Source organism: Echeneis naucrates, chromosome 13 (genome assembly GCF_900963305.1).
Source record: "Echeneis naucrates chromosome 13, fEcheNa1.1, whole genome shotgun sequence".
Taxonomy (NCBI): domain Eukaryota; kingdom Metazoa; phylum Chordata; class Actinopteri; order Carangiformes; family Echeneidae; genus Echeneis; species Echeneis naucrates.
Genome location: NC_042523.1, coordinates 7,810,526 through 7,832,976, shown reverse-complemented (window position 1 = coordinate 7,832,976; position 22,451 = coordinate 7,810,526). Strand labels below are relative to the sequence as shown.

Below are 22,451 nucleotides of genomic sequence, written 5' to 3'. Positions count from 1 at the left end.
CTCAGGCCTCAGAGGTCAGCAGGGGATTGGCCAGATTTAGGCCATTCCTCAGGGATTGAGAGGAAAAAAGGCACTTTCTTCCAGTGCCAGTCAGCTGACCATGGGTGGTCAGCTGGCTGGGGAGATCGACTGGTGCCTCAGCCCTTAAATTTTCCCAATTTAGAGAGAATGCAACAAAATGTAACTGTGTTAGTGCCTAAATTTGTCATGTAATTCAAATGATTTGTAGGTTGTGGAAACCATACAGACATTTGCAACATTTACAAAAGCATGTGTCACCAAACTTAGAAGACTGATCACTGTTTGTGATTTCTTAAAATAGCTGAATGGTAACAGTCACTGAGAAAACCACCGATTATGGATTATAAAGCGTTTACAAACACTCACACTCACATGAAATCACAAATCACCTGTCCTCATTTGGACCCAGTTTTCCATTTTCATACTCTGCATATTTTTAGTCAAGCCATGAAAATGTTAAAGCAAGTGATGTATTTGTTTTCCAAATTAAAAACATAAAAAATTTAAATTTAACCTCACATTAAGGCAACGCCCCGTTGAGACACTGTTGGGATTTCCCATCAGAACAGCTATTGATGAGTCCGTTGAATGAAAAGATTGCCCATTTAGGGGCATGATGCTATCAATGGAAAATTACTTGATTTGAAAATGACCCACAATAAGTGAGGCCCAGTCACGCTTTCAATTGATTTAATTGCTAGGAAATCAATTAATGGCTATCTTGTTTTCTATTTAATTTGACCATTTATTGACCATTTATGACCATTTTATTTTGATGGTGGTTGATGAAAGCAACTGGAATTATTAACTGTCCATGTAGGTCAACATTAAAGGATGACAGGCTATAAAAAGACCAGATTTAGCTCTCTGTTATATCGTCCACAGGAGACATTTTAAATACAGTGCCTTGACAGACAAAACTCAGAGAAGACATTTCAATCAAGATGACAGCTATATAAACAGCTTCCTAAGAAATTAGGGGATTACGATTATGTCAAACATTTCGGAACAACCTGCAAGAGAGATCATCCAGAAAAATTCAAACTGTGATTCTTGAAGGATCCATTAGAAAGCTGTTGAGTCTGAAGCATGTGATCCTCTCCAGGACTATAGGCAGGGTCATACACACACACACTCAAATCTCACAACACGGTTAATTTATGCTTCGGTGGCTGAGGTGTATCGTGATGATTTATGAGGCGGGGCCTCCAAATCCTCAGACACAGCTCCTGTCTGTGAGGATGGTCTATTTATATATGTTGTGTGTCTGGAGAGCAGTGAAAGCCAGTGCAGGGAATTCCATCATCCTCTGTATGGCACACATGTCTGGAGCCCCCACTGCTTTGCTCTTTCACCCTGTGAAGCGGCTGAGAAGATCACATTTCCATGTGCGGCAGAAGCGTGGTTCACTGCCGTAGCATCTGCAATTTACAATATACTTTTTTGGTTTTTCCTGTAACTCTTTTCTGAGTTTAGGGCAGTGTGGCGAATTGACAGGTACTCTCTGTTTACCTTAAAAAGCTCTCATGTGTCAAACAAGGGTAACATGGACAATAGACAGTTACTAGACAAACCAATGAACTTTCACTTTTACTGCACTTTTGAAATCTTTGATTTTCATGAAGTTTAGCTGTAGCATAAATCGATATACTCAACAATGAAGCGTTGATAACTCAGTGTGGCATTAACCTCAGACTCCTGTACATACTATTGTGTGTGCACGGTCTACAGCAAGATAGTGTGATGCTGTATGGGATTGATAACAACAACAACAACAACAAAAAAAAAGCAGACAATATGCTGCAGAAGACAGTACATTCATACAGTACATACAATTTTCACCTAAAAATTTGGGGAACTTAGAATGGCAAAAATGTATGTCTGGCTCAGTGTAAAAAAACAAAAATCTTTAGAGTAATTGTGATCAAAGCTTCACCAAGTTTGCAAACAAACAGTGTTTGGGACAGAAGAAGATCCAATAATGCCAAAGTCATCAGGACTGTATCAACAGGGTGGCTGTTCCTCACTCATCTTGGTTCTGAACTGATTGCCCACAGGAGTCTCCGGAGGTCAAGTCTCCATGGTCAGAATCAATGATCCATCTGATGAGGAAACTGGATCAACTTAACCTGGATATAGAGGAGGCTCTGAGTGCGAGTTCGTCACCCTCCAACACACCCTGCACCACCCGCAAGAAACAGGTGAGACTGTGTTCACACAGCCTGGCATTACAAATTTACTGTGTATGTTCTGTGTCTGTAAAGCAGCAGACGTTTAAATTCCAGTACCTAATGATATGTGCGCTGTCACGGTGCTGTATGCATTCCTGTGAGGCGTACACTGCATACTTGGTCATGCTTTTTAAACTTGACTAAATCAATTTACTTTGCTCTGTTGAGAGAAAATCCCATTGGATTATTAGCCCTATAAGTGACAGGTGTTCAGCAGATCTTTATACCCTGGACAGTCTTTAAAAAAGTGTTGCACATTGTGTTTCGGATGGTAACCCCAAAAACCTGGTATTGATCTGGTGTGAGCTGCTCACACGTCTGTAGACGTAGTCTGTCTGCAGCACTACAGGCTTCATCGGGGCATCTTAGAGGGTCTCACTGCGCTGAACCTGCTTTATGATGTAGGTGTGCCGCTCTTAGTCGTGAAAGTGGAGTCTGCAGTGGTTTATCAGGTCTGAGTCGAATGGCAGGAACAGACAGCTGTTGTGTTTGAGTAGCTGTGACTGGGACCATGCAACTCTGTTCCTAAACAGAGCCCTTCTCATGGAGGCATGTTTCATGAAATATCCCACTAGAGTTTGCATTCGGGAACAAAAGTGCTCTTTTGGGCTTCATATGTTTGTATCACACAGAGGAGCCGTTGTACTGGAAGGGTCTTGGTATGATTTGGCCCATTAGGAATGGTTGACAGAGGTTTACATGCCTCCCAGGCATCTGCATAACCATCCCAAGCATTCACTATCGCTTGCTTTAACTAATGACAGGCGACTGGGCAAGACAAGACATCTTTACTGGGATATTTGACAAGGTCATAATCTCTGTCCTCTCAAAAGAAGATCCACACATACAGGCTCCTTTGTGTGCCTCTGTCAAGCTGAATTGAGAGTGGAGATTTCACTTCCCCAGCCGTTGACCTCAGCCTCTTGTTTTCTTTTTGCCTGGCCACCGTTGAGACCATCCTGTCCCAGTCTGCTCAGCCAGGCAGACCCAGCCTTGATTTTTGTTGTGATGTTGTTGCAGTGGTGTGCTGTTACAAAGTCCACTTTCAATCAAAACCCGAACTACCGAACTCTCCAAGGACCAGACGGAGGGGTATGTTCGAGGCAAGACGGACCTTCTGCTCCTCGCAGTGGCTCAGTGGGAACAAGGGCAAGAACCAAGAAGACGGTAGGTTTCTCTATCCATCACAGCTTTCTGTACCACAGTCGATATCATTTCATGCAGTGTATGGAACAGAACATGTAAACCTGCTGCATACTGTATTGTAGTCTATTTCAATTAGCCTGTGAGCTGCTAAAATCCTTTGCGTCCTCAACTTCTTTTTCAGCTCATATCTTCCTTTATTATTTTTGGGTGGCTTTCATGATCTGTTTACTTCCTGCATTGCACAAAGTAGATCTCCTTAATTCAAGGCTCTTTCTTGGCGTTGTTCACTTTGTGTCTATTTTTGTGTCAAGTATTCGTTCTTTCTAAAATCTTTGGTTTGATGGCAAGTTAGTTTTATCTGGATTGAATCAAATCAAATGACTCATTTGCAAAAGCCTTGTTTTAGCAACAACTTTAACCTTCCTGTGCAGTACATCAGAGTACTTGAGACCGTTATAAACCTGTTATTTATTTATTCAAGGAAGTTTCACCGAGGGACACTAACCCTAACCCTAACCGTTTACAGAAATACCCCAGTCATATTCAGACACGTTCACACCTGGGTAGCTCCACTGGATAAATTGGGGTTAAAGACACCGCTGTGGAACGCTGCAAGATAAAAACAGAATGACTGTATCAGAGAAAGAATTTATCCTCTCGCAAAATATTTTCAAGAGCTTTCTTATCAGTTTCCATAAAGAGTAAAATAACACTCAGTGAGACTTACATTTCACAACCCCATTCTTTGAGTCATATGTCACAACATCTCTGTGTTGACAGAGGGGGGGGGAGCATCCCAAATGACATTGCAGATGTAGATTTCATTTTCAGATAAATTCATCACCATTGTGACATTCCCTCCAGTACTGCCGCTCTTCCCGCTATATCAGTAAACATTTGAGGTTTGTGTTTCGAATAAGGCCAGCTTAGGCATTCTGAAGGAAGCAGCACTCACTTCTGCTGGCCCAAGTATATAAATGTCACCGTTAAGCAGAGCTAAAGGAAACAGACAACTGAGGGATTTGGAGAATGCGGAGCAGCTTTAAATTCAAAGCTGTTCAGCTTGAGCTTTGTGCTCTCCGTGGCTCTGCTGCAGCATGATGGCAAACAACCTGCTTGTGAGAAAAAGACTGCCAGGATCCTCCCAAATTCTCACATTATTTCTAATCATTTTTAGCATTCTGATATTAGTTCTGTGGAATAGTAATATTGTAATATAGTAATATACTAATACTGTACTATTATAGTAGTAGAAGTTTTATTTCATTTGCCCAGAAAGACTTGAGTGAAGCCAAGTTGAGCACAGTAAGACAGAGGATTCAAGGAGGAAAAGACTTTTGTCTGTGGGCAGCAGGTCCTTCAGATGAGATGAAGCTCCTCAGAGTGGATGCCACCTATCACCTGTTTGTGGAAGCCATAACTGCCCCTTGAAACTGACAGCAGCACAGGTTAAAACTATACTCGAAGACAGCTGGGAATGTTGACAGATGTTAAAGACAAGAGTGTTTTGGCTGCACTGTAATCTTGAGTTTAATGAGCTCACATGTGGCCATTTCACAATGACATGAATGCTAATAATTTTCTAATTTCATGTGTATCACACAGCTGAAGTGAGATGTGCAGTTAGTACAACTGGAGGGTAGTAGGGCAAAGGTGATGTCCAGTGGCCAGTTGGTTCTGTCCATTTAAAAAAGCAGCACTGACTTTATTTCTCCATCAGATTACAAATTAAATATACTACCCCAAAATATCCATCCCTTCCCGTCTTCTGATTTAGGATTGACCCTGAAGCATTTCTAAAATTAGGCGAAATGATATATCAGCAGTGCTGCACATTTCAAGTTTGTTTTTTGTTTTTTTTCCTTCTCTGCACCCTCTAACTGTTACATAAGAGCCCTGGAGTCCCTCTGAAACTTCTGACAGCAAGGAGCGAGAATGTGATACAGATTGAATCACAGTGTTGCAGTCTAATAATAAACGGGCTGGACGTGTGAGAGAGCACCCTGTTTGAATAGTCAGTCACAGCTTGGAGATGTTTTGTGGACGTTTCTAGTTGAAGTTTTTGGCACCTGCCCGAAAATCCCCTGACCGTCTCATTCCTCCGTACAATCTGTAGAAACTGGAATGTGTCTCGTATCTCCCTCTATCTGCTGTGCGCCATGCAGGCTGAGCTAATCTTAACTGGAATGTGATTTTCTCTTTTCTTTCTTTATTCCTTATATCATCACTTTCACGGTGACTAAAATCATCTTAAGACATTTTAATAAGTTCAATGAGGAATTTCCAAGTTTTGGCTACAACATTTTAAAGCGCCTGTATTGTACAATAAAAGGCCCTTTTCTGACTCCTCTGAGCTTGTCATTGCTCTCAAATTGACAAGCAGTTTGTTACTTTAAAACAACATATTGTGAAGTGATGGAGAAGCAGTCACCTGCCAGACAAAAGCCAAAAAATTTTCACAACTTACAACTTCTCAAATGTGCGGCTCTGCTGCTTTTCTTTTCTTTTGTGTCATTATAAGGGGGAGTTGGCTCGACAAAACAAGTCCTGGGAAAACATATTTTTGCATTATCTGTTATAATATGTAATATTTATTGTCTTTACAAGCTGTTCAGCATTCTTGTTGAAGCCAGCTGTTCGTGGTGTTCTATTATTGGTTGATAGAGATGTGTTTGGGTTGAGGGCTTCTGCTTTGGACTGACCGTTCACGTAACTGCCCTGTTGACTCTGAGGCGGGCTGTCATTTGTGCTGGGACAGTAGCTATCCTGCACTCAAACAGGCCTGTCACTCCATATAAACACCCTTGTTGGTGTAAGCAAGGGGCAGTCACCCCTCTGACAACAGTCCCAAAAAGGACTCTTTGCTGGTCCTCTGCGGAGGATCATACTTCTCTTGACCTGAAACCTTGGACATGTGTCGGCCATCTGACTGCAGTTGGACCAAACTAGGACAATGTGTGTTTAAAGTGGGCTAGAGCTTACCAGAATGAAATATTTTCTCTTGGCTGGCAAGAGAGGAAGAGAAAAAGAATGATGTATTTGAGCCTTTGAAGTCTCGTCAAATCGGCACATCTCCTCTGGGGCCCAGCATCTGGTTTTTGGAGTGCTAATTTTCCCAAGTTTATTTCTGAAACTGGGTCTAGAGTTGGTCTTTGGGGAGTAACATATCAGGTCCATCATATTTACATAAGACAACCCTGTCCCCCATCTTCAAGGACACATATGATTTTTAAGGGACAGAGATAATCACCCAGTGTTTCCGTACATTAAACCCAACCTTTGAGCTCAGCTACACAGGTATTGTGATGAAATTCTGCCAGACTGTGGCAAATCTCACAGTCAATAATGAGGGATACTTCAATTGCCGCACCTCATAGTTTTCAGAGGCCCTGTTGAGCTCTTCTATGTTTAAACAGAGGCAAAAATTAATATATAAGGGCATGAGTCATACTTTTTATGAGCTGCATTTGTATTTCCCCCTGTTGACTAAGAGTCAGACAGTTTGGTTCTTGTGCCGAGGCTGATCCAAAGGGTTGGGCTTGCCATCCCTGGATCCCAACGGACACCCCAAGTGGATTAGGGCTGAGACCTGCCAGAAATTTCTTGGCTTTGACTTTTCCTCTGCTTTTAATCTTTGTCCTGATTTGAATGAATCTAAAACTGTCTGCTAGGTGCCCACTCACCTCACTTGCCATGTACCCGAAAAGTGTCAAGAAAGCGTGTAACGAAGACAGATAGCCTGCCAACAAAACCACCTGTCCTGTTCAATCCAGCCAATCAGTTCCTCTTTGTTGTCACAGCGAAGAGGAGGCCATATAGGTCGCCCGTCCAGCCAAGTCCTTCTTCTTTGCAAGTGTTTCTGTTGCCATGACAACGCTGCGGGTCCTCAGGCTTCATGATACATGCAGTCCACAACTAACTTATTGTTTGGTGTCCAACTTAACCTTTGCAAATATATTGGTAGAAGTTGGAATCACGTTGTGTGGGCAGATTGCCAACTGACCGTCACGAAGAACGGTCACAGGCAGGCTTGGAGTTTATGCTGCATATTGTCTCTGTTTGTGGAAAAATGTGGCAATGGGGCAAGCAAACAAGAGCGTAAATCAGAACAGTGGGGCACATGAGGGAAATGCAGGAGAGAGTTAGGCACAGGAAGGGAAGCCATCCTGAATGGTCCAGATTGGGGATTTGCTTTTACTCCTCCAAACTCTACAGCCAAAATATGTGCTTACCACAGTTTCAAGAAAATGTTTTATCGCAGTCTGCATGAATCTTCTCTTCCCTTTCCTTCGTAACACAACACCATTTTCAACAGTGGAGCAGTGTCCTGGGGGAATATATGTGGCTTTATTTACAGCGCCTGGTGGTTTTCATATGGTTAATTTTTCTTACTGCAGTGATAAGAGATAAATTGGAATAGTTGCCACCAGCCTCCGATTTATAAGAGCCAGATAATACCAGCATTACCGCCTTGGAGACTCTTCATTGACTTTATCATTATGGCAGTGATTTGACTATTGAAAAATGCACAGAGGCATCCTCTAATTTTGGGTTCTAGGAACTGATTCTGTCTCTTAATGCTTTCTACAGCCAAATAATTTCAAATGCTTGTCTGAGCTTTTCGACTGGATCTATATTCAACAAAAGCCACTCACATTCCTGTCCTCCATGGTTTCATTTAACTCCAGCTCAAGATCACATCAAGGTATACAGCAACTGACTGTGCTGAGGTTACTGACATTTTCATCTTTCTTTTTGCTTTGCAGATGTTTTGTAAGATGACTCATGCGGCAGGTGCAGGTAAGATTTATTACTTTTTGAAGCTTTTACTACCAATTCTCTTGGCGCTGTGTGGTTTTATCACTCACTCACAGGTTCACACTATCACTGGAAGGAGCTGGTTTTGATCTCTGACCCCAACCCTCCATCTTTGTCACCCTCCACAAACAAGTAATTCAGGTAGCAAGGAGAGTCTAAAATTTGTGTGTGTGTCTGTGTTTACTTGCGACCTGTGCAGCGTGTGTAGCTTCTTCTTTGCTCAGTGTGTGGAAGTAAATGGAAGCATAGCCATTAGCCAAAGAGGGGTGGAGGTGGGCTCCACATTCAGCCACATTTGAGCATTTAGTAACGCAATAGCGTTTTATCATTTGTAACTGACGAACAAATTTAGTTACTTTTTGGATAAGTATCTAGTAATTGTAACTAATGACTTTTTTAAAGTAACTTTGTTGACAAACCATTCTATCTGGATCAGTTTCAGAGCCTTTTCAGTGCTGTACTGTAACTGAAGGAGTGCTGCTTCGCTCTCTGGCATGCTATGAAAATCTTCTTGCAAGCTGATCCTGTACTGCGTCCTGTTTTGCAAAGGGACATTACTCAAGCCTCAGACAATGTTAATAAGACTGACGGCCACAGGTGTCACAGGCGAGCTCCCGTCTGCCCGCCCGCCCAGCAGAGGTCTAGAGAATGTCCAAGCATGCGGTCTTTCAAGGCCTTTCCACATATTGGTCGCATGGTGGTGTGTAGTTAAAATTAGGCAGCGTGCCAGATCATTGTTTCTGTTTTGCTGAGGGGAAATATTTGGCCTGGTGCTATGTGGCCCTCAGGGGGCAGCTGTGGGATTTTGTCACATGCCATTTTAGGCTCAGGTTGCACTCTCACATGACCCCTGTTGTGTACGATGGCACTGCACAAGTGGACATTACGGTCTGGAAAAATTCCATGTCACTTTTATGCAACAGTTAACTAATGTGTGGTCCGCTGTTGTGTATGAACTATGTGCTGTGACTGTTCATTCCTCATTCCTAATTTATTCTTGGAAACCTGTGTACGAGACCACCAGGAGTAACATCAACATGTTTGTCAACACAGCTATAAAAGTTTCTTTAAACACATTTATCTTTGTTTTTTCGCCCCTAAATGATTTCCATAGCCAGCTGTGGATTTAGCTCGCTTTAGCTGGTTATCTTAACTTGATTGAACCAGTCCAGAGTCAGTGTCTATGTCAGCTTCATTTAGACGTCATGAAAATGAAATCAGCATCTGGGTTCAATTGGAATCTGGTGATAAAGGAACTTGTAGAGTGATGCTGTGAGAAGGACAAAGCTGGCAAAGAGTCAGCCACATTAGGAACAGCTGGGCTGAGGAGACCTCTTTTATGACACAGAGTCGTCCAGATGGTTCTCAGTATTGACCATAACAATGTTGTCCACCTTGTTAAAATGACATTGTCCAGGAGAGGAAAGCACATTATTTAACTCTACATCCTAAATAATGACGCGGCAGTGTTATTATGTATTATGGTACGTGCTGCTCATGTATGGCTTATTATTTTTTTTTTTTGGGGGGGGGGGGGGGGGGGGGGGTTCTAAGTTGCACATGTGTTGTTTGAAAGAACACACAGCTGCAGGCAAATAAAATTTCATGGTTTCCAATAGAAATACTCAAAACATAACCATGTATTTTAAATGCTTTACCTTCAAGAGAAATGACAATTTTGCATCTGAAAGATTGTTGCAGCGGTTTACATTGTTGTGCAGCCTCCCCCGTATTATTACTGCATGGTTGGCTTGTTGTATAGTTTACAGAACATTTATCACGTCATATAACATGTATAATCCTTCTAGTGAGTGCAAAGGTGGACACTTGTTGTTCCAGGGATTTAAGGAGCAGCACAGCGGGAAGGAACTGCTGGGTTTTTTTTCTCCCCCCCAACCTCTCCTTCCTTTACATTTCACTCATCACTGCAATGCTTTTAACAGCCTTGAAATCTGCTGAACAATGGCCCATTTGTTGGTCTTACAGTTAACACTGATAAAAAGCACATTGCTGCTTTAGAAATAAGATAGTAAGCAGAGATTTCAGAAATTGTTTTGGGGATTTCAAATCTCTTTTACTTGTTATTATTTATTTAAGCTATGGAAAAAAGAGGAGACCTTTCAGCCCGCTTGACTTGTTGTTTTGTTTTTCCTCTGGCTCCATTCCAAAACCACATATGGATATGCTCAGAGAAGATTTGATCCATGGAGAGGGAAAAAACTTAATCCACCCTCTCAAATGTTTATTTTTCGAGGCCATTACTCAACATTTACAGAGCATTTTTCAAGTTTAGTAGATGCTGGTTCTTTCTAAGTGCCTTACACACTCTCACACAGCATCATTTATATGGAAATCTGTTCCCTTTTGCCTTTTTAATGGCATTGCAGAAATGAATGGCTCACTCTGGGGAGAAGAAACAGTTATGTTCATCCTTAAAGCCCTGTTGTCTTAACTGAAGTTAATCACAGTCACACAGACAATGAAACTGCAGTGTCAATGCAGTAATGGACTCTGCATGTCCAGCCAGCTCCCTGTCAGAAATACAGAGCAGATAAAGCGGAGGAAGCTGCATTTCTCTGTCCAGCCTAAATCAGATATTTCGTGATAAAGAGTTTGTGTTGGATGATTTTGTGCACGGATGGTATGCTCTTCCACAATGTGTTTGTGTCTAACAGAAGGAGGGACAAAGTGTGAGGAAAAGCAGTTATGCAAAACCCACGTGACTTAACTTGCATAAATAAATGGCCATTTACTTTTGTCATGATATACATCACCTTCCCAAATGACACAAGTGGGGCTTTAACAGGACTCTGTGGCCCCAAACTGCCAGGCCAAGGCTTCCCACTCAGCCAGCAGTTTCAAACTGAGTTACACAGATCCTCTGTCTGAATAAATATGCTAATCTACTTTCAATGTGGAAATCTCCTGCCACTGATTAGAAGAAAAACAAAGATGAAACTTTGTGAATCCCGAGGAGGCTCCCTTCCAGTTGTAAGTAACTCTCTCTCACACTGTGACATGAATGACTTCCATTAAAGTGCTGAAGAAAAGGAGAGAAAAGGGAAGTTTTTCAGTGTTTTATCGATTTCTGTCTTTCCTCCACAGTCAGTGTGAAATGTCACCTGATGATTGATTCCCATATATGCAGCCTTGCTGCTGTTATTGATTCTGACGTCAGGGCCATTTAACTCAAGGTTCAGCCTGACAGGCAGTCAGATAAGAGTCTTTGGCATGTTTGGTAGACTGTGAAAAGGAGATGAGCTGAATAGCAAATGTGATGGGTGTGAAACAAGAAGAATGTCTAACTCTGGGGCCGCCTGGCAGGAAATGAAAACAAAATGGTATGGGTGAAATTCATGTGTTTTGGCTACACTTCTGATGAAGACCTGTCATAGCTGCTGTGTTTTGGCACCAGTTGTGCACCATAAGTCAGTTGGCATCAACAGCGCTGTGACCTACCTGGACTTTGATTACCTGTTCATTTGGTTACGTTTGCAGAAGATACATTTCTTCAAGTGTTTGTCCATGTTTTTTTTTGCTGCAGTCATTCCCTTCAGTAACTCAAGACAATGTCACATCCTGACGATTATTACTGGAAAAATACCTGACCTCAGCACCTCCCTGGACTATTTCACTGAACACAGAGTGAATGTAATGCAGGCCCTGGTGATTTGGTTTAATTGCGCTGTGGAGTTTCAGCCAAACACCAGGCTTACTGCGACTCCCACAGTATGAGAGCAGCCAATATGATCATCCATCTCACTGTGAGATGGCTCCTCTTTGGGGCCCCTATAAGAATTCACGGCTATATAAATCAGTGCAGCAACAGATGAGTACCAGCAGGTATTATATAATGTTGACGACACTAATGCATTACAGCCGGGTTATCTCCTCTGTTTTTGACTCCCGCATGTTCCTCAGCTGTTCTCATAGCCTGGGCCTCTATGCAGTCTCACCCCAGGTCACTGCCTGGTGGTGAGGGCCGACTGTGACCTCAGACAGCTGCAGTCTCTCTTTCTTTCCCCACACTGTTTCTCTCTGGAGACCCTTTAGGAACTGTGATATACACATCACAAGAGCTTCTTAGAAACTAATGAGGACACATGAAAAAGCCTGCAATACCTAGGTTGCTGATATCAGAGAATGGTGCACGTGAGAGGGGGCTCTGTGAAATTGAAATCAGATGTAGATCAGATGTTTTGAGCTCCAAGCAGGATGATTAACTCTGTTGTTGTTCACTAGTTTCATTTGGGACCTGGCCTCATTGCTGTTACTGCTGTTTTTATTAGGAAATCTTATTGTTGTGGCAGAAATGTGTCCAAACTTAGCTAAGTGTCACAGAGTTCCCAAAGGGTTTTTAAAGGAATAGTTCATTTTAGGAGAGTACAATTTTTCTCATTTCTCCATTACACAAACTTGTGGGTGCCTTTTAACTGCGTGCCTCTGCTGTGCACTGTTAGGAGACACATTAGATGATGAGTGTGCATTTTAATCTTTGGAAGTCTTGTAGTTCATCCAAAATTTAAACAAATACACATATGATGAAGATTATGTCAACATCAATGTGTTTGTTGAGCATTTCCCAAACCATGGGGGTTGTGATGTTGCTTTATCAGCCCCCTCTTTCTTGAAAAGCCACACGGGAGGTTGGAAACTGGCCAACTCCAGGGATTAGCAGTCACAAGAGCATTAGGGAGGTCCCTCGTTGATGTTGGGTGACAAGGCCAGGCTCTCGGTCAGCGGTCCAGGTCATCCCCAAGGTGCAGGCTGATGCTGCGGTCAGGGCTCCACAGTCCAGTCAAGTTCTTTCACATCTTAAATGGGCCCTGGAGTTTGTTGTCAGGGAATTATCATGTTAAGACAGTAAAGGAACTTCCTCAACCTGTTACCATGGAGTTGGAAACACACTGTGTAGCCTTAAATTTTCTCTTAATTAATTAGTTCTCCACATAGATTCAGTCATCATTTGAATCTCCCTGCCTCTACAGCTACAGGTACCTGTAAACTAATGCAGGTTAAAACGCGAAGAAATAATTAAAGAAATTGCTAAAAAAAAAAAAAAAAAACCCTACAAATTTCACTTTACTCTTTGAAGCCAACACTTCCCCTTTACATAATTACTCCTTTAACTCTGTACTATTTTGAAGAACTGCTAGATTCAAGTGATAGCCTGCAAGTTAGGATGCACTTGCAGTTTATATTCAGCCCACAGACTGACAAATAAGACAAAGCATTTGGACGTAGGTGCATTCTTGGGACATCACCATCATAGGACGTTTCATACTTGGTTGAAAAGGGAACGTGTCACTGACTCTGTCCTTCCTTCTCTATTGCATCAGAAACATGTGTGGTGCATTAGATGTGGCGTTTATACTGAACGGAAAACGCAGCGTAGCACATTTTACCTCCATTGCCCATGTTTGAATACAGTTGTGCCTATTTTCTTTCAGCTCTTTGGGTGTTTTAAGATGGAGGGAGACATTGCGAATATATCTTGATCTAAAGTTTGCCTATAGCTGCAGGAAAATCCATTTTCGTGAGATCGTACTGTTCTTTTTCGCACCCCGTCTACTCGTTGCCTAACAGGTGCCAGATCAGTGACATCATGCGCTAAATTTATAAGCAAGTCGTCATTTGTAGATCCAGCTCAGACTATAAAGGGTGCTGCTGGCATGACGAGTGCACGAAAAATTCCACACATGGAAAGATGGAAAATGACTTGTGGTTTCCTGAGTGCAGAGGCCGGTGTGGCTGTTAGACGGAGAAAGAGAGGCCTGGTAGTATTTCTAGACTTTTCTTTGTATATACAGTAATTTGTCAAGGTTGTGAAAACATTAAAGAAACTATTTGGGCAACCCAATCCAAAATTATTTGAACGTTTTTATTGCAATTTCAACATTTTCCTTACAATTGTTGCAGTTATCAAACATAGAATAACAGATATCATTTAATAGTGCCTCCAAGGACCTCACATGTAATGAGCCCATCATGTTGAACAGCTCCCATCCTGTTTGAACATGACTGATTGCTATTAAAAACTGTTTTCATCTGTTTTAATCCTGTTATTAGCTGTATTGTGTATTCATTGAGCTGCTTCTGCCAGTTTTATGTATTTCAGTGAGAGGAAACAGATTTATTGTTGTGATCCATAATTACACCTACGCTGCCAATTAGACAGGAAGCAGTCAATAAATCCTTTGGCGAGCAACTTCCTCAAAACAAACCAAGGTGAGAGTGTTTTCTGTGTGTGTCAGTGTGTGTGTTTCTTGAGGAATTCAGGCCTGGGCTTTGTAAAGTAAGTGGAAGGAGATGTGGGCAGCCACGTCAGGATGCAGGCCAGTCACAAGGGGACAAGCACTGTGTGTGTGAAGCAACACAAAAGCTAACAGGTTGGTCCAGCACTCAGCTGCCAACTAAAGAAGGAGGCAGTAACAAGATCTAGGAAGTAATGAGACAGGAAGGGCCACACTGCTGCAGGGTCCCACACCAGGATGTTAGTGACTAAACAGGGTTAAGCCTGTTATCTCCTTGTGTGCGTGTGTATGTGTGTGCATCTGTATGTTTGTGTACCTTTTGTATGAATTCCCACCACTTTACCAGAAGTAAATCCAAACAACAACTCTTAATCAAACCTTTGTCAAATCTGCTGCTCCAATTCAACACTCCCTCTGTATTTTTGCGTACACACACACACACACACACACACACACACACACACAGTTTCCAAGCCAAGAACATTTCCGCAGAGTTGGTTTAGATACAGTAACCACATACTCTCTGTCACTGGCCTCCCAAATTTCCCACATAAACCACAGAGATTCCAGATGTTGCAAGGAGGCAAAAAGTCTGTGCCTCCGCTGGGCTTGCTGCCTTTTCTTCCACATCCTCAGGTTGGACGAGCACTCTGCGGTACAGCTCACACCAAACACTGTGTCTTCCTGCACTGAAGCAAACCTGTGAGTAACCAAGCTACTGGAGATTTACATAGCTGTACCCATATAACCAAAAAAAAAAAAAAAAAAAAAAACACGGCACAATGTTTAAAGAGGCTCTGTCCTGGGGCAGTGTAGCACTGCGGCTTTCTTGTGGTTTCAGACCTGATTAAACAATTTGGCTCAGTAATCAAAGAGCAGTAGCAGGCAGAGGCAGAGCAGACTTCCTGCATCCTTTCCACTCTCTGGCTCACCAGCTTTAAAAGTTAAGGGCCCAGCAGGACTTGTTTGTGTCTCCGTTTGAAAACAATACCTGCACTGTACTTCCAGCTTATCACGGCTGATGAGTTGGACAGAATTGCTGGCAGCGGACAATTAGAACAGTTAGAGTCCTCACATGCATCATTTAAAAAAGCCATCATTAAATCACTGATCTCTGAGACATGATGATAATGATGAAGATGATGATGGTGATTATTTTGAAACTATGATCAAGCTTTTCTTTGTTTAAAAATATCTTCTTCTTTTTTTCCTTCATGGGTCAAAAATAGTTTTCTCCCGCACAACACAGTTTTGGAAGCAAGCAGTCCAAGAGCACTCATAGTGTTCCCAGAGATGATGATGGTTTCTATTAAATGGAAATGTTGTGTGTTTTGAGAATCAACAGATCTTTGGAGAGAAAACTGTAACGCTTTCAAACAGGTCTGAATATGTAAGACATTTGTCATAGGAAGGAGCTGAGCCCTGCTGTAATTTTTAAGTTAAAGCAGCTGTCATTTCTAATTTGGTCTTTGTCAGACCTTTTACTGCAGTTTCTATCTTGAGACTCCTTGAAGTATAAACATCAACTTCCTGTTTGAATTTGTTTCCGCAGAGGCTCCAGTCATGCTACAGTACGCTGTATCTTGTCCGCTGTATTTATTGGTGATTATTGTGAAGGTGCAGTGGAGGGAAACTTTGTTAATGTGCACTTCCCATCACTGGAAAGGTAATGGAAATTAGACCCTGGTGAGAAAAAAGACTTCCCAGCAGCTTGAAAATAATTCAAAATCAACACAACATGAGTTTATTTTCTGCATCTGCCACCTTTGTGAGAAAAACAAGAGAAAATAAGTGGGGGAGTGAGAGAGAAATGTACCTCTGTGATTAAATCCTTATTGCTCTAATAGAAACCAGGTGCTGGACAGTGGTGTAAATGTTTTCCCATGCATTTTTGTGGGCAACGCAGCCCGAACAGATTCAGACCTGACAGCATTACATGCTTTGTCATTCAATGAAACAATAGCCACATACGCTTGTCATGCCAGTTTTACATTCCTCTGGCCTCTTTATACAAACTTTGACCCCTGCAAGCGTTCACTTCAGTAACAGTTTCGTATTGATTTAGATATATTTTTTTAAATGTTGCTTTGTCTTTTAATCCTACTTTGTGTTGTAGTTATGTTATGTAACAAACTGCTGCGGTGGCAAGATTTGGAATAAAAATAACAGTTGAGTCATGAAAATATGCAGTTTTTTATGTTTTGTGCTTTGATGTAATTGATTATCAGTTTGGAAATCAATGATTTTTTTCAGAACTAACTCCACTTGAGGAAGAAACCATGACGTTACAATGGATGGTCCTCTAAGAAAATAGAATTAGTGGCCACTTTAATGGATTGGGACCAAAGTCAGCTCCTCCTACCCCAACCCCATAATCTAAACCCAGATATACACCACATGTGTGGTTCCTCTGGAAAACTGAACTCAACTTGGGAATATATGGTCAGGAAATTTATAGCACATGCCTGGGACAAGCCCTCAGGGGCTGGGGTGGAGGTGGAGGGGAACTCTCCCTTCTCCGTGCTCCTTGAGCCTTGTTTCCATTAGGCTAGGAAGAGCAATCTCCCAGACCATTTGAGGGAGCCTGGTGTAAGACCTCTTGGCCAACAACATGACCCAATCGCACAGAAGAAAGCAGTTTCCTCACATCTGGGATTTTCCCACTGCATCTACGAGGCAGAATTCCACATCAGTCACCAACATCGATGCAGGCAGCGTGCACACAGACACAAATATGTGTGTTTAAGTGCACATGTTTATAAAAGAATGGGAAAGAGAGATGTGAAGAGAGGATGGGCTAAAACTGGCCCAGAAAATGCGCCTTTTTTTTTTTCTTTTTTTTTTTAGGAAAACCAAATGCTCTCTAAAACTTACACGGCCAAAACAAACAAGTGGGTGAGTCAGCAAAGGAAAAACATTCTCAAGCTGACTGATGTTTCCTCTCCGAGCATCTGCCATTACTTCCACAGCAAAGGACCTCCAGAGGCTAAGTCATCGTCTGGCCACAATGATCCTCACTCCGATAATGCCCATGTTTAATGCGCGAGGGCGGTCTTTTCAGAGGGAGAGCGGAGAGGCAGAGCGGTGTGGCAGTGTTTGCCTCTCGGGTGATTCGTGTTGAGAGAGGTCAGAACCTTGTTGCAGCACTTCCTCCATCACTCTCACTGACAGGGACGGTATTGTCTGTCTGTCCATTCCAGCCTTGTCAGTGACCGAGCCTGGAGATTGATGCCTTGTTTACAACTCTGACATCTAATACACTCATTCATTATCCTGTTTTTAGCACATGTCATTCTAAATCAGTCAACGGATTAGTTAGATGATCAACGGATAATATTAGAAAGCTTCTTTGGTAAGTTACTGCCTTCAGTTTTGTAGGAAAAAAGATTAATTAAGATGAACTCCATTCACTTTGGTTTTGGGTTTAATTTACAGAATTATAATTAAGTTAACCACCTGTTAACTTGTGAACTTCCTGATTCACGTGATCAGCATAGGACAAGTCGCTGACCCTGACCCTTCCTGAGAAGCCACCGGACCTAATTAAACAGGTTCTCTACCCAACTGTGTGCGTGTGTGTGGGTGTGTGTGTATTTTCTGTCCTCCAAGCTGCATTTTAGCCTGAGGCCCAAACAAGCCAGGCTGGAAATAGCTCCATGCTGATCATGACTTGTGACCCACGCTGAAAAAATCATCTATATTCACTGACGCATCTTTCATTCCTGTGACTTGCCAAACCCAAGAATAAAGGTGACAAATTCAGTGGTGTCCAACTAAATACGGATGAAAAGCTGTCACACTTCGAGATTCGTTTAGTTTCTGAGCTGTGAACGCGAAGAAGGTTTTGATGTTTTGCCGGAGGAAAAGTTCAGTCTTTGATGTTTAAGTGTGAGTTTTAAATCTGGAAAATGTGGATTGATATTTTTTTCATCTCACAAGGAGTATAAAATCGGATCCACACTCTGTGTCTTACAGGTCTTTGGTCTCCCTGCCTCCATCATTTTTAGTTTTAGACAGAGCAAAACTGGAAAACTGAGCCCCTCATTAATATTCTTTTCTCAGCTGCACACATCTCTGGCACTCTAGTATCTCGCTGTGTGACCTTGTAATAATGTGTAACTCACCCGTCCCCTCGGTGGCAAATGGGGTTTCTATCCTTATTGAAATGAAGTCCTGTTAGCTCAGCTTCATACAGAGAGGCCAAGCTGAGGTCAGCTGAGGTTTACTAATTTAAGAAACTGTCAATCTCCAGCCAGTCACTCTGTTTATAATGGTACGAAACCTGTTATAACAGTAACCCCAGCTGGTGGCCGAGAAATTAATACTGCCCGATGTGATATCTTGGCTCTTAGGTCATGTGCTGCCTGAATGGGCTTTCAATAATAGGAGGAAATTCCTAAAATAATTTTAGTGTAATGACAACTGACATCGCTGTCTTGAAGGTAGCAGCAGTCCTAGGAGAGAAGTTGTTTTTCTCTTTCGGCTTCTGCGGCACAACATATTGTGACAACAAAGCTAAATGGTGCTGAAAGTGAACCAGTGTTTTCTTTGGAAGGGTGCACCAGCTCTAATCTTCCAGGGGTGTGTGGGGGAGAGCACTCAGTGAATTCTCATCAGGCCTTAAAATAATAGATGACATTTCCCTGTGAAATTTAGGTCAAAGTCCTCATAGTAGCTTGAAAATTGTCCATGGCAATCACTTATTTTTGACAAATAATGAGCATCCTACTTGCGGAGGTTAAAGTCAATACACATGACAAACTTTTACAATAACCAAAATACTATTTCAAGGTACCATTTAATATGCAGGTGATTTCATTGTATGTGCGTTATTGATGACCAATGCACACATATACAACAACATACAAATGTCAGGAACGGAACATTAGTGTAATGTAGTGTGTGTGTGTGTGTGTGTGTGTGTGTCACGTCTCATTGTTGTGGGGATGATACTGAAGGGTCAGACAGGATTGGTGCGTAAACGCTTGGTTTGAAATCGTGTCATTTGAGACGTGTGTGTGTGAGAGAGAGAGAGAGAGAGAGAGAGCGTGTCTACGTATATAAATCGTGGCTCTGGGGTATTGCCTCTTGTGATGCCTTCAGGTGTTCAACGTAAAGTCTATGACGGGCTATGGTTGGAACCTTTATCCGGTGTTTGGGTGATTCAGTGAACTTGTACCTCGGAGATTTGATACATCTTGCTTCTGTAGCAGATTGAAAGAGAACTCAACCTTAGACACCATCTTAATACATTGTTGGTTCCCGGATCACAATATTGCCAAGTACACCGGAAGGATTTTTTAAATCCTAAACTAACTTTTTTAAATTCTAAACTAACTGGTTTTCGTGGAAATGCTTTCAAAGCTGACTCAATCGGCGCATAGGCTAGTTTCAAAGAAGGAATTAGTGATACATGCTTATTGAGCTATCCCAATAAATAGTAGCAGATGGCAAAAGTATTTTTCTGGATAATCCGCCTCAAGGGCTGGTGATTCCCATTTTTCCCACAGTACAAAAATGCACCACGATGTTCAGCGCTCCCTGTGAGTTTTCCCCCCTCACACACACACACACAGCCGCACGTACACACACATCTGGTGTGAAGTGTGAACGTCCGTCTTAATGATTACCACTCTTTTGTTGTTGTTATCGATTTGTGATCGAGAGGAGTATTTCCAGCATTTCCCCCCTCAGGAGATGTTGACAGGTCCGCCTGACGCCCGCTCACCGGAGACGCTCCTGCTGATCCAGTAGCAGAAAACAGGGAAAAGTGACACATTTCATTTATTTATTTATTTATCATTCAAATCTGTGTTGCGCTTGAAGTTGGCGGGGTTTGGTGCGGGACGAGGAAGGTTCAGTTATTATGTCCGAGGGGAGCATTGGCGATGACATCTAGAAGGAACTCGGCGAAGTTGAAGCTGCGGCGGTCTCTGAGCCAGCAGCTGCGGAGCTCCACGTCCAAAGCCTGGGATCTGCTGTGGAGGAACGTCCGGGAGCGGAGGGTGGCAGGTCAGTGACCGCCGACACCTTCATCTGACAGTGTCAGTGTCATTAATCTGTCAGATTTATTCTCTTATATAAATAAGTCCAGCCGAAGAATACATGTTAATTATCTACACGCGTTCTAAGCAGTGTTAGTAATGCGATTCCTGCTGTCGTGAACTGAAATACCGAGCGACGTTATTCAGCACACAACAGTTTTGTTTTTTTTTGTTTTTTTTGCACACGTGTAGGAAATCCTGAGCAATGTTTTATCTGCTGTCCGGATGTGACACCAACTTTATCCATGAGGGCAGAGCGTGTGTCTGCAAACACCGCGTGGTGGCGCTGACGAGCAGCTTTTATTCAGTGCTTTGGAAGGTTTCCTGCATTACAGATGAGGGTCACTGTCACTCCTGTCAATATTTCAATCTGAGTGTGAATCATGTTCTTAAATATCTGTAGGCCTTTTGAGTGCAGTCATGAGGCCTTGAGCTGGACGATATGAGGCACATACTGTGTAGACTTGGCTGATGAACTGAAAGTTTAAAATGTTTTCAAAGGAATGTGTCTTACGTTGCTTACAATTTATATTTCTGCAGGGCCTTTTGTGCGTCTAGATGTATGTAAATCACGCTGACTGAGAATGCACACCTGATGTGTTCTTTGGGTCTGGCAGAGGAAAACATCTGTGTTCCTTGATTTTAGGGAATTCAGGGAGAGGAACCCTGGATTTATGTAAAATTCAGGTCTCAGTCAGTCAGATAGCTCTGCATTTTGGAAAGATTCCTGCGTTGAGGATGAGAGCCATTGTCATTTCCGTCAATATTAAAATGTTTGTGTTTATTATTTTTTATTTAATTATTAATATCAGTTATGACACTATTGCACCCGTAGTCGTCTTTGCATATTAAGTTAAGCATCCTAAATGCACCTGAGTCTCTGGACAATGTTTCGCTTATAGACAAACATTTGCACATCCTCCATAAAGATATAAGAAATATAAATGACAAATTATTCCGTTTGTGAGAAATGTTTATTTCATGTTTAAGTTGCTTTGAGATCAAAGAGTCACTGAAGGTTTGGAAGTTAATGCCCCTACAACAACTGTGTCTCAGGTCTTTGATACAGTCATTGGGGAGAGCAATCATCTGAGCACAGGCGAGTTGACCTCAAGTCATCTTCATGTGGAACGCAACACTTGAATTACAAATCTTCACTTTCAGCACTGAAGTCATCTAAATAGAGAGCAGATGGTGTGTGACATATCCGTGTCTCCTCTCACTGGTGGGTTGTCTGTGTTTGGCTGGGTTCAAAGCTGCTGGTCAACTTTCACACAATGTTGTGTAGTTTGTGCATGAAGTTTGATACATGCTGGCCTCAGCTATGCAGCCTGCTGAGGCACATCACTGGTGCAGCAGCTGAGCGCTGCGTTTACTGGATATCTGACACATTGAACTTGCATGCTCTTCCTTATACAGTGTGTATCTCAGCGATGAGTGCCATGCATCAAGCAGCTCCTGCAGTCATGAGGCCTTGAGCTGGACGATATGAGGCACATACTGTGTAGACTTGGCTGATGAACTGAAAGTTTAAAATGTTTTCAAAGGAATGCGTCTTACGTTGCTTACAATTTATATTTCTGCAGGGCCTTTTGTGCGTCTAGATGTATGTAAATCACGCTGACTGAGAATGCAGACCTGATGTGTTCTTTGGGTCTGGCAGAGGAAAACTTCTGTGTTCATTCCAAAACAGATTTTAGGGAATTCACAGAGAGGAACCCTGGATTTATGTAAAATTCAGGTCAAGTGTAGTAGTTCGCTAACGTCAAATTTACAGCTCATCTGAGATGGATTTGGCCAGACAGAAAGGAAACCAATGTATGTAAAATCTCAGGCAGTGACCCATGTGCAGCCAAACACAGATGGAGGGCAACAGCCTCCAAAGTCAATTTTCAATGGGAGCTTTCTACACATTAAAGCATTGGTTCAGATTCAGA

The 22,451-nt window shown here is 42.3% G+C and overlaps 1 protein-coding gene across 4 annotated transcripts in view; it reads left to right on the top strand.

The window, feature by feature from the left end:
- The window catches only part of stard13b (StAR related lipid transfer domain containing 13b), a 55,433-nt gene that overhangs the window by 5,748 nt on the left and 27,234 nt on the right, over positions 1-22,451 (top strand). For 2 of the 4 annotated variants that reach the window (XM_029517523.1, XM_029517522.1), the window contains 3 exons: positions 2,079-2,222; positions 3,273-3,419; positions 8,165-8,198. In XM_029517523.1, coding sequence (XP_029373383.1) covers positions 2,079-2,222; positions 3,273-3,419; positions 8,165-8,198 — 325 coding nt within the window. Of the gene's footprint in view, positions 1-2,078; positions 2,223-3,272; positions 3,420-8,164; positions 8,199-8,259; positions 8,358-20,053; positions 20,483-22,451 lie in introns of those variants that run through there. The other 2 variants (XM_029517527.1, XM_029517525.1) reach the window with 2 other exon arrangements.